Below are 15,287 nucleotides of genomic sequence, written 5' to 3' on the forward strand. Positions count from 1 at the left end.
AAGAAGTATGTCAGATATGGGATCTTGCCAAGATTTCAATAACTAGCTTTCCCGCTCATTTCCAGGCTCTAAGTATTGAATTGCCTCAAGGAGCTTACGCTAACCAACCAAATATACCGCATGCTCAAGTCCTGCCTACTTTTCAACCCACTGTCAGAATTGCACCCGCTTATTCATTTCTTACTCAGAACATTACTATTTCAATTCACCTGAAATGCAGCACATACCCGAGGCACATGTCACTTGTGAGATACCTGTTCCACCATTATATGCTGCCGAAGCTCCTTCTTTTGTGACATCCACAGCAGTTAACATTCCATATGAGGTTGATCAATATGTGGGATTGGGAAAGGATGTCTAATGAAGTGAAGAAGGGTCGATAGCAGCCCAGCTCAAAAGTCTAAAAAGGGAATTCAAAAACATACAAATCACCAGAGGGACTGAAATCCTAGAATACTAAGACTTATGTATTCATCTAGACATTGACATACTGGTGGATTAAAAACCACCAAAGTTTGATGTGTTTGATGGAAAGGGTGACCGCATACACATCTAAGGACTTACTGTGATAAGTTGGTCGGTGTGGGAAGGAACGAGAAGTTGAGGATATTCATTCGGAGCTTGTCAGGAGAATCTTTGACTTGGTACACCTGACAAGACCCTCGTAAGTAGTGTGACTAGCAGAAAATGGCCGAGGACTTCATGAGTTGCTTTAGGTTTAACACTGAGATTGCCCCAAATAGGTTCTCATTGGCTAATATATAGAAGAAGTCATCCGAATCATTTTAAGAATATGTATGGCATTGGAGGACTGAGGCTACGAGGATCCAACCTCCACTAGATAAAAGTGAGCTTTCCAAATATTTTATCCGAGAATAAGAGGGTGTTTACTTTGACAAGATGATATTGATGATGAGCCAAAAGTTTGAAGAATTGGTCAAAATGGGAGATTTAATAGAAGAAGGCATCAAGTCAGGGAAGATCGAATCTATGGTTGTACGAGTAAGGCCATGCAGACTGGTTCCATTAATGGTAGTAAGAAAAAAAGGGAAGATGTCTCAGCCGTCACACTGTACTACCAACCTAGAAATTCTTCCTACCATTACCCTAACAACCCCTAAATTATTGCACATGTCCCCGTATACAATACTCAACCGCATTACAATCCACCTCGATCTCCAGCATACCACAATCCACCAAGATCGTAAGCCCCTATCTAAGCTTTTGCGCACTAAAATAGACCATCTTATGCACCCAGACTACGTCCAAACTTTAAAGCCAGAAATACTCGCACCTACACACCAATTACAGAACCTTTGACCCAGTTGTTTGAAAGATTGAAGGTTACTGGTTTGTTGCATCCAATTAAGGGAAAGGCTCCCTAATCTAACCTCTCTAAACTTCGACGATATCAAGCGGTGCGCCTATCACTCAGGAGTCCAGGGGAATGACACAGAATATTGCTACAACTTTAAGAATCAGATTAAGTCCCTTATAAGGAGGGGTATAATCAAATACACCACCACATCTCCAACTATGAACAATAACCCCTTTCCAGATCAAAAAAATCAAAAAGTAAATATAATTACTCTAGAGGAGGAGTATGATTTAGAAGCAACCATTGTTCCTACATGGAACGCAGAAGAAATTCCCACTGTATCCCAATCACAGCCGTTTGTCACAGTTTAGTTAGGGAGTCTATAAATGTTCAGACTTACCTGCCAAGAGTTGTAGTGACCACATTAGCCACTGAAAGGCTCGATTATGACACTAAAGCAATCCTGTGGGATAATCGAACTAAAGCCAAGGGCAAGATGATAAACGTTACTCCAGCTCAAGGGATGACCAGGTTAGAAAGGTGTTATGCTACAGAGAAACTGAGTTGAGGAGCTTTTCGGAAAGATCAGAACGTGAAGAGGAATATTATAGTTTTTGAAGCTGCAGAATTTTGGAAAAAGATGCAACCCAAGGACTATTCGATTGAAGATCAGCTCAATAAGACACCAACCCACATATCCATCATGTCCTTGCTTATGAGTTTTAAAGCCCACAGGAACGCTTTCATGAAAGCATTATGTGGGGTTATCATACCAAAGGAGACCACTAGAGAGACTTTAGCTGCAATAATTGGGAGAGTGGTAGAGGCAAATAAGGTATTTTTCCATGATGATGAGTTACCGTCAGAAGGGGTTGCACATAACAAAGAACTCCATATTACAATTAGATATCATGACAAGATTGTGAACAGGGTCTTGATCGATGGTGGTTTAAGTTGTAATAGTTATCCGTTCTCCACTCTGAGGGATTTGGGTGTGAATATAGAAGATATAAGGAAGAGTCGGGTGAAGGTTAGAGCCTTTGATGGGTCGCAAAGAAGTGTCATTAGAGAAATTTACTTGACACTGCAGATAGGACCAGAGGAATTTCATATCCTATTTTAGGTCATGGATGTGTCGTCTAGCTACAACCTGCTACTGGGAAGGCCATGGGTCCACATGGCAAGAGCTGATCCTTCCATTCTTCATCGGTGCTTGAAGTTTGAATGGGGTCGCACAAAAATTACTGTCCATGGATAGCTTAGCCATCCCATCTATTCTGTTAATTCAGTCCTAGTCACCGAGGATTTAGATGGAGCCATTTTCCATACCCTGGAGATCATGCAAGCTACAAGGACTGGCGAGAAGATAGAACCAGTTGAAAGAAAAATATCGAGTACTGAAAAGATGGTTGCACTAGAGATGTTGATATATGAGTATCAGCCCAAGATAGGGATAGGACCAAGAGCTATTGGTATAGTTGAGCCAATCCAATTGAAGCACGAGAGAGGTACCACAGATCATGGATATGGGCCCATTTTTGGAGGAGCCTGCAGTGAAAGACTTGGAGTGACGGTATTCGTGCCAGGCCAGGTCCTAGTTTTAGGGCAAACAATTGATGAAAATATCATAGAAGAAATAGGAAATCTATTTATGGCTGTGATTGAAGGAGAATCGAAGATATATTTCAAGAAGCTTACCATCCGTGATGCTGAACCTAGAGAAGTCCTGCAGAATTAGACTATTAGCCAATCCCTATTTCGATAAGAGTCTTGGTAGTGTGGGATTGTTGTTGCTTTTTAAAAAAACTATTTTATTTCCATGATCAATTGAGGCTTGAATCATGCCGAAGCTCTTTTTGCTACATGCCTCTCGCCAACGCCTAGTGCTTTTATTAATGAAAATCCTTATATTCAAAACTTATTTTTCTATTTTCAATATCTATTTACTTTACTCGTTTTTATACTTTTTAGTGCAGATATCAATAAGAATCCTCATTCCACAATTATGACATGTAACAAATCCATTGAGAAAAATACAAGCGATAAGTAAGATTACGAGGAGTACGATGAAAGCATGATGCCCGAAAACCTGCCGCAGGAGATTAAGCAACTCAAAAGTCATAAAAAGCCTAATATGGATGAAACTGAAGTCATCAACTTATGTGATGAAGAAATAGTAAAGGAAACATGAGTCAACACCACTTGGAGGATGAAAGGAAGCAAGAATTGATAAGTCTGCTCGAGCAATACATCAACTTGTTTGCTTGGTCTTATGACGACTTGCCTGGTTTAAGCACTGATATCGTCTCACATCAACTACCAACTAACCCTGCATGCTCGCCAGAGAAGCAAAAGATGATGCAATTCAAACCCGACTTGAGTTTGAGAATTAAAAAGGAAGTGACCAAACAAATAAAAACCAACATCGTGAGGGTCACAACTTATCCCACCTGGCTGGCTAACATCGTGCCAGTGCTGAAGAAGAAAGGGAAGAATAATATGTATGGATTATTAGAATCTCAAAGAGGCTAGTCCAAAGGATTATTTTCCTCTCCCAAACATTCACATTCTCATTGATAATTGCACAAAACATGAAGTGCAGTCATTTGTTAATTGTTTTGTGGGATATCATCAGATCTTGATGGACGAGAATGATATAGAAAAGATAGCCTTCATCACTTTGTGGGGAGTGTACTGCTATAGAGTAATGTCATTTGGTGTTTAGAATGCCGATGTAACTTACATGAGAACCATGACTACCCTTTTGCACGATATGATCCATAAAGAGATCGAGGTGTGTAAATGACGTGGTTATCAAGTCCAAAAAGAGTTCGGATCACCTGGATAACTTACGAAAGTTCTTCAAAAGGCTGTGAAGTTACGACCTAAAGTTGAATCCAGCTAAATACACCTTTGGATCCCGCAGGAAAGTTACTGGGATTCATCATTAGTAGGAGAAGTATAGAGTTGGATCCGTCTAAGATAAACACAATCCAAGAATTAGCACCTCCTAAGACTAAAAAGGACGTAATTAGATTCTTAGGAAGACTCAATTACATCATTCGGTTCACAGCCCAGTCCACAATAATTTATAAACCAATATTCAAGTTACTGAAGAAGGATACCTCCACTGGATGTACCGAAGAATACCAGATGGCTTTTGATAAAAAAAGAGTATTTGTTTAACCCACCGGTGTTGGTTCCACCAGAACCGGGGAAGCCATTGTTGTTATATATATCTATTATAAATAATGCATTTGGATGTGTGTTAGGGTAGCATGATGATACAGGGAGGAAAAAGCAAGCAATTTACTACCTGAGTAAGAAGTTCACACCATATGAAGCAAGGTATACATTATTGGAGCGGACCTGTTGTGCATTGACTTGGGTTGCACAAAAGTTGAGGCACTATCTGTCTGTGTACACCACGTACTTGATTTTAACAATGGATCCACTCAAGTAAATCTTTCAGAAAGCAATGCCTATTGGGAAGTTGGCGAAATGGCAGATTTTTTTGAGCGAGTTTGATATTGTGTACGTGGCAGATTTTTTTGAGCGAGTTTGATATTGTGTACGTGACACAAAAAGCAGTCAAAGGACAAGCTTTGGCTGATCACCTCACAGAAAATACTATGGATCAAGATTACATGCTGCTCAATACCTATTTTCATGATGAAGAGGTGTTATTTATGGGAAAAGACATCTCAGAGTATTATGATGGAAGAAGAATGTTCTTTAATGGAGCAGCGAACATTAAAGGAGTTGGAATTTGAGCAGTTCCAGTTACAGAAACAGGTCAACATTACCTGATCTTAGTAAAAATTAGGTTCCCTTGCATGAATAACATGACAGAATATGAGAATTTTATTCTCGAACTTAGGATGGCAGTAAACATGGACATCAAAGAGCTTTTGGTGATAGGAGATTCAGATTTGTTGATCCACCAGGTGCAGGGAGAGTAGACCACCAAAAATGTCAAAATCCTTCCTTATGTGAAATGTGTCAAGGAGTTGAGTAAAAGATACAAAAATATTGAGTTCAAACACGTCCCTCAAATTCAAAATGAGTTTGTCGATGCCTTGGAAACACTATCCTCAATGACTTAGCACCCAAATAAGAATTACATCGATCCCATAAAGGTGGAGATACATGACTAACAAGCATACTATTTCCATGTAGATAAAGAGCTAGATGGAAATACGTGGTACTACGACATCAAGAGGCTGCTCATAGCAGCAGAATATCCAAAAAGTGCTAATGGCAAGCAGAAGAAGACTTTAAGAAGGATGGCTAATCACATCTTTCTCAATAAGGAAATCTTGTATAGGAGGACTCCAGACTTGGGATTGTTATGATGTGTCGATGCCTCGGAAGCCACGAGATTGTTGGAAGAAATACACGTAGGAACTTGTGGATCTCACATGAACGGTTTCATGTAGGTAAAGAAAATTTTATGAGCTGGATAAATTTGGATGACCATAGAGAGGGATAGCATCTGATATGTGCAAAAATGTCGCTAATATCAAGTTCATGGAGACTTTAGATGAGTTTCGCCAAATGAGCTCAATGTGATGGGTTCTCCTTGGCCATTTGCCGCTTGGGGCATGGATGTTATTAGGCCCATAAATCCTTCTGCCTCCAATGGACACCATTTTATTTTGGTCGCTATCGATTACTTCACGAAGTGGTTTGAGGCCTCAACATATAAGTCTATAACCAAGAAGGTGGTAGCAGAATTCGTTCATAACAACTTAGTCTGTCGGTTTGGAATCCCAAAGTCAATCATAACAGATAATGGAGCCAATCTTAATAGTGACCTAATGAGAGAAATTTGTGAAAGGTTTAAGATCTCTCATCGAAATTCCACGACGTATCAACCACAAATGAATGTAGTTGTTGAAGTCGGAAACAAGAATATTAAGAGGATCTTGAGGAAGATAGTACACGGCAATAGAGAGTGGCATGAGAAGCTGTTGTATGCTTTGCTCGGATATCGCACCACAAGTAGAGCTTCTACTGTGGAAACTCCCTACATGTTGGATTATGGTTCGGAAGCAGTGATACGGTAGAGATACATTCATTGAGAGTCATCCAGGAGGTTGGTCTAGATGATCCTGAATGGATTCGCAGCAGGATCGAGCAGTTGATGCTCATTGACGAGAAGAGATTAGAAGTAGTCTATCATAGTAAACTCTATCAAAATAGAATGATCAAGGCGTTCAACAAGAAATTCAGGCCTCGTCGATTCACAGCAGGACAATTAGTATTAAAGAAGATATTTCCTCACCAGGATGAAGCCAAAGGGAAATTTGTGCCAAATTGGAAATATCCCTACATAGTTCACTGAGTACTCTCAGGAGGAGCAGTAATTCTTGCAGAAATTGACAGCACAGTAAGCACGAGGCTGATCAATTAAGACGCCATCAAGAAGTACTATATTTGAAGACATTAGGACTAGTTGTTTTTTCTTTGTAGTTTTGCATTTTTCTGATGTAATAGGACTACGTATTAGCCTAAATTCCCATGGAGGGATACGTAGGTAGACCATATAGGGTTTGGTTTCCCTTAGAAAAACTGAAAATATCATCCTTTCATGTATTCAGAACTATGCTTGACCTGACTTCCCACGACGGGATACGTAGGCAATCCACATCGGATTTGATCCCCTCATATTTTTACCTTTTCACTGTACTAAACTACAGCCTGACCTGATTCCACTTTGATACGTAGGATGTCTGAGTTAAACTCATTTGCTGCATTTTATTTTTCCTTCTCAACCTTCGAACAACGTGCAAATCTTATTCCTATTTTAAGGATACATAGGCAACCTGAAAGGTTTGGTCTTACCTTTATGGTAATCCCTTATCGCTTATAGTATAACCCTAGAATATAAGTGATATCACCTCCAGAATCATATTAAGCATCAACAAATCGAAGGATAAAGCCACGAGAATGACAATCGACGAGCTGAGGCTTAACGGATTTCAAAACATGTCATAATCGATTAAACAATAGAGAATTACCATATATACTTAATATATATGTAATATATTTTCGAAAACATATATACATATATATATATTTTTTTCACTATACTTTCGAACTTTCCCACCTACTAAGACTCCAGATTTGGGAGTGATCGAGTAACCAAGGGAGTGTTGGAGTATTTCATAGACAGAGCCAAAATCCCCAAGTCGAGACAAATCAGCACCCCCTTCCAACTAAGAATATTTCTTTGAACGCAAAAAAAACAGGAATTAGAAGACGACATCAAGTCAAGCTTTAGTATAGGATCAGGGTCATCATGCGGGTTACCACTATGACATGAGCCAAATATTATTCCCCTACTTTATTCTCATTACATACATTTACACTAATCCTCACAAGATCTAAGAGTTCTATTCGAATTCTTTCGCAGGAACATTTTGAAGAACCGGGTTGAAAACAAAGAAAAGAGGATCCTTATAGGAAGATTAGGCTATTTACTTCTCCCAATAAACCTCGCCAATCATAGCCGACCACCTGAATGCATTGAATAACTTCACCAATCGAAGAATCATCGTCGAACTGCGTCCAATAACTTCTCCAATGGGATAATGTCGTCAGACTTCAACAAAGTCAAGCTTCTGTGTTGCGAGGACTGTACATAAGCAAATAAAGTCGAGTTTCTGCTTTTCAAAGATAGTACATAAGCAAGAAAAATAACTCTCTGACATATTGAAGAATGCGAATGAGCAATATGACTCTCTGCCATATCGGGAGTTGTGCACCAGCAAGGAGGACGTCCTACCACAAATTAAAGAATGTACATAAGTAAAGAAACACTCCGCCATATAGGAGAATCGTATTTCAACAAATAGAGCACAACCTATTAATCAGAGGCCCACACCATAGCATGCAACATTTCAGCCGACGGAGGCTATTTATTCACCTAACGGAGACTATTTACATTCAAGCAGCTGCTCAGCCAACGGAGGCTATTTATATTTTAGCCGACAGAGGCTATTTACTTTTCAGTTATTTCCCCGCCAGTTGGAAGCTTCTACAAACGGAGACAACACTAGTTTGAATATCTGAACTCTACTCTTTACATTACAATTTTAAGTTACAACTTTTGAACAACAGGTATTTTTCACCTTTTTTACCTGTTTTGCAGGAACATGCAATACAGCATAGAACTACCCTCTTAGCATCAAACTGGGGCAAGCTAGTAGAATGTCAAGCATTCCTAGCTACATTAAGGATTCCAGCGAAGAAACTCGACTCAAGTTTTTATTTTCATAATTTTTTAGTGTCATCACCCAGTGCTGTCTTAATCCAATACTAGGGAAATCTTTGAAGATCTTCAATTCCCTTTTTATCCTAAAATCCTCAGTAGATATTGCTATCTAATATCTCTTTATTCCCAGCTATTCTGAATAGCCAATTTTGGGACTTGCACTCGTATTCTTTTCCATTCATGTTGAAATCTTTATTATCCTCGTCGAAGGAACCCAGTGTCACCATAATTCTATACTAGGGAAAAGTTTGAGGTTCATTAAACTTTGCTCCAATTCAAACTACAAATGATCTGATTTCTCATGCAACCCAAGATATGTAGGCAGCTTAAAAATCGAAGCCCGATCATAATCTTCCAAAAATTTTGTTTTGCCCAAAACAAAATTGATTGCATCAATGTGATTGTCCAAAAATTTTCACACAAATCTTCAGTCACTCTGGGGAAACTATTGCCACCCAATTTTGGCTCGCCCTTTATCCTGAATTACGTTTTCAATGCTCCTTAGCCCTAAATAATTTTCAAAAATTAAATAAAAAAATAAGATTCGTATTTTGTTTCTATTTCTACAAATTTTAATAAAAGGGGAATTTATTTTTCTATTATAATATAAAATATTTTAATTTAATATAATTAAATATTTTAACGAATAAAGAATATATATATCTTTTGGTATTCGCATTCGCATCCTTTCTAACTTTATCTTTTGGGCAATATTATGACCATATATGTACATTTTTATTACATAAATATATTTTTAAAATGTACATATTTTTATTATATTCTTGATTTTTACATATAATTTATTATATTCTTATTTTTACGCACATATATATATATATATTGTTAATATTAAATTATAAAAAGATATCAAATTGGACGCTTATACAAATTATATCTGTAATTTGTATACGTTAAAATAAAAATAATTTTTAGGGTAGCCGGAAACATCGATAAATTTAATTTCAGTAGAAAAAGAGTATTCAGACTACTGAAAAGGAGTATTCACGCTAACAATAATTCAACTTCAATTTACTTATTTCATTGAACCCAACCCTTTATTTATAAATTCCAAACAAGAGGTCAAAAATTAGCCCAAAACCCAGTCCAATATCCATGTCCATTTCTTCTTTTCATTCAACCGACACTCATCAATCTAGCCCGTCACTTCAATTTTAACCCAAAAATCCAAAGTTTTCAACCTTATAATTTATAATTTTTCCTTATATATATATATATATATATATATATATATATATATATACATACATATATATACTATATATATTTAATCATTTATTCATCTATTTATTTTTTATTATTATTAAGTTTAATCCCTCCAATCAAATAATCAGGCGGATAAAAATGAATCAATTTTAATCCACTTTTATAGTTGACTCTCTTTATAAGTAAATAACTTTTTTTTCATTATTATTATTTATTTTTATCCATCCGATCTCGTGATCGGACAGACAAAAATTAGTTAAATAATACAACAAAATATGCTTTCTCTCGCTCTCTGAAAAGCAAATACGCATGATTCCCTTCATTCCAAAAGGCAGTAATACATCTCCATCTCTTTCCTAAAACACAACCATGGCCGACCCTTCCCTCCCCTCATCTCTTCTTCATCCCTTTCTTTCACCATCCACCGAAACAGTAACTACTAAACCCATCGCCAGCTGCCGCCTGCAACCCACATCATATGAGAACCTGCTTTTCGTTGTTGTCATCCTGTGAATCTAGTGGATTTAGAAGGAAAGCCATGGTTTGGTGAAAATCGACCATTAATGGCTCTGAAAAAGCAGATTTAAGGAGATCTCGATTTGAAATTCAAATCTTAACACTTTTATTTCTGTTTTAACTTTTGAGTTTTCAAATTTGGACTTTGAAGTCTGGATTTGTACCTATAAATATAGGTCTCTCTATTCTCATAAAAAATAAGGTCGAAAAAGGGAGAGAAAACAGAAGTAAAAACAAATGTTTGTCAGGTTCTTTTTTTCTTTTAGAGGTTGAATATTTTGAAGCAAAAAAAAAGCAAGGAAAGAGTGGAAATTATGGGAAAAGCAGGAATAGAGGTCGAAAATTTTTTTAAGAAAAGGGAAGAAAAATTGGTAAAGAGTAAAATCTGTGAAAGAAGCAAAAATTCAAGCAAGAAAAATTTCATGAAAAAAAATAGGGGCTACAAGTTTTCTATTGCTTGTTTTCGTCCAAAATTGATTTCCTAAAGTCGAGTTTCTGAGTTCCCAAAATTCCTGATGGAAAGCCTCAGTCTTGCTGCCCGACAAAAGGTGTGAATCCTTCCTTGACTCACTTCATCTTTTTATTTTTATTTTTATTTTTTTGTGTTTCCCAATTCTATGAGTGTTGTTTTAATTTTTCAAAGGTCCTAGATCCATAAATCATCATAATTATAATTTTGAGGAGAAGCTTTTGATATCGTTAATTAGATGTTAAGTTGTTTCTTAGTTTTAATGCGTTCTTTAAGATTTTCCTAAGGTAAAATGGGATTCGAATCTGTTTTCTTCCCTGAAAATGATTTGTTTATCTATGAAGACGCTGGTTTGGTCAAATTATGCATGTCAACTTTCTACTCTATTAGTTTTTGATGTATTCATTTCATACTTTGGTGCTCCTCGATATGGTTAAGTCTTCGTGTTAATGTTGTTATAAAGATTTATTATTTTGTATGTGTGATTTCCAAGCAAGTCTATGTTTTCAACTTTAAAATATGAGCATGAACTCGAGTATCATCATGGGAGGTTGTCATGTCAAATCTGAAACAGAGTTGTATACGAATGTACTGTATGTTTAGGTTCCAAGTTTGGTCATACTGTTGTCATTTTCCATTGAAAAAATCAGATCAAATATGATTTACCCTTTCAGGTGAGGTATTTCTTTTAGTTCGTTCAGGGTAAGTGTGGAACTTTGGTGACCCAAATTGTGCTTATGCTCTATATTTTTAATAGTTAGTGTTATTGGAGTGTTATTCTTAAAGGGTGTTACCCGGGTTTATGTGGAGATTATTAGATATAAGCTTGTTGATTTTGATATGCTTAATTTTTGTACATGTTTAAGATTTGGGAGATGATTAGCTTTGATTCTTGTTTTGTTTTCTTGTTGTTCGTCAGTCTAACATGTGTTGTAGGGGTGTTCATGTGTTTGGTTACAAAACAAGCCGAACCGTGAACCTTGGTTTAGTTAGGTTTGGTATTAAATTTTAAAAAACTGATGCTATTTGGTTTGGTTATGGTTTTACTTAAAAAAAATCGTGAAAATAACCAAACCAAATTGATAAATTTTTTATATATATGTATTATAATTATTTATATATAATTTATAAATAAAATATAAATATTTTATTAAATTTAATTTTAAACTAAACTTTAATCTATGCCTAGCCCAACCAATACTTTAGCCCAATTGCCCAAAGCCCCAAGCTCAAGCCCAACTCTACCTACTATTACTAATAAGTTAACCCTATGGCACCTACCTCACTTTCACTACTTCAACTTTCACAATACTTAGTACATCAATTGCTGCTTCTTTTATTCTTCATTGAAAATCAGCACCGCACCGTGTTGAAAGGAGTCTCGTAAGCTTTGATATTACAATATTTTCTTGTTTAGTTTATTAATCCTCTATATCTCATTTACGCTCGCTTTCATAGTGTAGTCTTCTCTTTATTTTTGTGGGATATTTTTGGTAATTAAATCTAATTCTATTCTATAGTAAACTCTCAAAGTTTCATGGGATGTAACTTTAGCCCGGCGATGGTGCAGCGGGGATTTATTAAATATTACTGAATTTTTATTGATGTATGGTTTGTGAATAACCCAAGAGAGATGACATGAATGATGACTCAAACTCTAATTTATATGTTGTTTCATCTTCGGTTACATAAACAAAGAATCTTTCAAACCAGTTACCATGGTCCCTGGTTTAAATGGTAGTTTTATGTCTCCTTTTTTATTCAATATTTTCCCTATATGATTAGCTCACCTAGCTAGTCTATAAAATAAATAAATTACTCAAATTTGCCCAACTCTGTCTCTTCTTGCAGTACACTGCAACAGGATACAAAACTCTATTTTATAATGTACATGTATGTGTTTGTGTGTTTTTGGATAATCTTAGTGCCTACAATACAAAGTTAGTGCTTTTCATCTCAATGTTGGTTTTGTTTAATATGTTTGTTCTGATTTTTAAGAGCTTATAGTACCATTTGTCCATCACTGTACAAATATTTCATGAGAAATTGTTCAAAGTGATACTCTTTTCTATGGGTTAAAAGAAGGAGTTTATTCTAGAGATGATTGGAGTAGGCTAGTCAATAATCGAAAAAACTGAAAAAACCGAACCAAACCGAACCAAACCTACAAGAACCAAACCGACGGTTATTTTATGTTTGTGGTTTCGTTTGATTTTAGAAATTAAAAACCCAACTAAATTGATTTTGGTTATAATTTTAACCAATAACCGAACCAAATCAACCCATGAACACCCCTAATTGTTTGTAGTCCACCTCTATCAACATAAGCCCGAGGAGGCTAATTTTGGTTCAACTTTACATGAGTCACGGGATGTGTATATATGCATGGCAATATTGTCCACATTTTTTAGAATAGATCTTAAGGAGGTTATTTTTCATTGATATTCATTATCCTTTAAATTTTGTCGTGTTCATATTCATATAACACGAAAATCAGCCCCTTTTATTTTATATTTTATCTCTCTTCTCCATCCATTTTGATTTAGGAATATTTAATATGCTTAGTTCATATTGGTGTTGTCATTTGCTGTTCGCGAATTAAATTTAGTAATGGCATTTGCTTTTTCATTTCTTTGGCCAATTTGTTTGACAAAAGTCCTCCCTATTTCAAGCATGAACTTGGATATCCGTTTGTGGGTGCGGGTATCGTTTTTTCTGTAAGGCAACATAACACATCCATGCCTCCCGAATAGTAATTGTCCATTGTGGGTTGTGCTTAAGTTATGGCTCATATCGGATTTTCTTTATCTCATGTTCCATCCACCTATTAAATCTCAAATCATTTGGTTAATTTTAATCCTTATCCTTTTTTTTCTTTTGCATGAAACTCAGAAGTTGGGAGTCCCACAAGGAACTCATTTTGACCCAATTAATTGGGTCAATGGCCATAGGATCAAAATGCTCGGGGTCTGAATCGCTAGAAGCCGGTTCTTTCAATAGGAAGTCTATAGTATCGAGTTTCCTGCTTTCCTCGTTATTTTATTATTCTCATTTATTTGAATAACTTTGTATCACTTAAATATGTATTTTATGTATTTGAATAACTTTGTATCACTTAAATATGTATTTTATGTGATTTGGTTAGCTTTACTTTGCTTGATTTTTGTTGCATTTTTATCACCTAGAAATAATTTTATTGGGTCAATCTCTTGTTCGTTCGATGCCTAACGATATAATAGTGGTATAATGTTTAACAACTCATTTAGAATAAACTTGTTATCATATTTTAATTTTTGTGCGCAATCCCAAATTAAGAGAACATATCCTTGAGAAGGATTAAAATGGTTTGCCATAACCTTCATTTTAAAGAAAAGTTCTTTTTGCCATCTAAATTTAACATTTTGTATTGGTTGCTAAATAATTTTAACCAAGCATTTCGCAAGGTACATATCTCATGTTTGTTCCTAACCGTGCTTCAAATTTTCAGATATTTAAAGTCTCCCAAAAATACAAGGTACATATAAATACATCTATCAAATATGAAATATTTTTTTTACTTTGTCTAGTTATTTTTAAAATTATTATTATTGTTATTATGATTATTAGGATCATTATCTACACTTGTTCCAACTACATAGCAGTATGTGTACCTTTATTAATCCTTTATTTTGTAATAACTTTTGACTACCACTTTAAATCGCTCACCAATAATTGAACCATAGCATGATTTCTTACAGGAATGTACAAGCCTATTTTACTCAAAAAAAAATTTATACGTAAATTCTTATTTACTTTTATCCTTTCTCTTCTTGAGCCGGGGGTCTATCGAAAACAGCCTCTCTACTTCTTCAGATATAGTGGTATAGACTGCGTACATTCTATCCTCCCCAAACCCCACTATGTAGGAATATGCTGGGTTTGTTGTTGTTGTTATCCTTTCTTTGCGAAATGCGTTTTGTATAAATTTTTTTAAAATAAATAAATAAATTATCTTTCATGTGTACATGATGATTTATTAACAAATAAATATTTTACATGCTTTAAAACGATATTCTTTCTCTTGAAAGTTTTCTTTACACACTTGATTTTATATATCATGATATGCTATATTCCTGCAAAAATTATAACTTTAAATTTGTAGTATAAATACTAATTTTGACTTGTACGCTTCACTTTCACATTTTTTCAAATGTACATGTGTTTAAATAATAAATTATGTTATTTTTCGTATATCATAAGAATGTGTTTATGTACCTAGTGTGTTTTCTTTAAATTTGATAAACATATGTGTAGTTACCACCATTTTAAGCAAATAAAAAATAAAAGTTTTCTAATATTTTCCTAAACTAAATGTAAGGACTATCTTCGGATAGGCTCTGAGGGGTGCCTAACACCTTCCCCTCGGGTAATCAAAACCCTTACTCAGAATCTCTATGCGCGGATTAGGTAGATTAAATAGATTTAGTAGGTTTCTAGTGAAT

The 15,287-nt window shown here is 35.6% G+C and overlaps 1 protein-coding gene and 1 long non-coding RNA gene across 2 annotated transcripts; both read left to right on the forward strand.

The window, feature by feature from the left end:
- The first annotated feature begins 5,889 nt into the window (after positions 1-5,889).
- Positions 5,890-6,387, forward strand: LOC124896701 (uncharacterized protein K02A2.6-like). Its single transcript, XM_047408422.1, has one exon. The coding sequence runs from the start codon at positions 5,890-5,892 to the stop codon at positions 6,385-6,387; it is 498 nt and encodes a 165-aa protein (XP_047264378.1).
- Positions 6,388-13,031: 6,644 nt separating this feature from the next.
- Positions 13,032-13,966, forward strand: LOC124897291. The gene is made up of 2 exons (XR_007054025.1): positions 13,032-13,523; positions 13,699-13,966. It is a non-coding gene; the product is annotated as an uncharacterized LOC124897291 (long non-coding RNA).
- Positions 13,967-15,287: the final 1,321 nt, after the last annotated feature.

The sequence above is a fragment of the Capsicum annuum genome, chromosome 3 (genome assembly GCF_002878395.1).
Source record: "Capsicum annuum cultivar UCD-10X-F1 chromosome 3, UCD10Xv1.1, whole genome shotgun sequence".
Lineage (NCBI taxonomy): Eukaryota > Viridiplantae > Streptophyta > Magnoliopsida > Solanales > Solanaceae > Capsicum > Capsicum annuum.

What these genes read in the sequence shown, in the direction of transcription:
- LOC124896701 (XM_047408422.1), top strand. Translation starts at nt 5,890, where the DNA reads ATGGGTTCTCCTTGGCCATTTGCCGCTTGGGGCATGGATGTTATTAGG.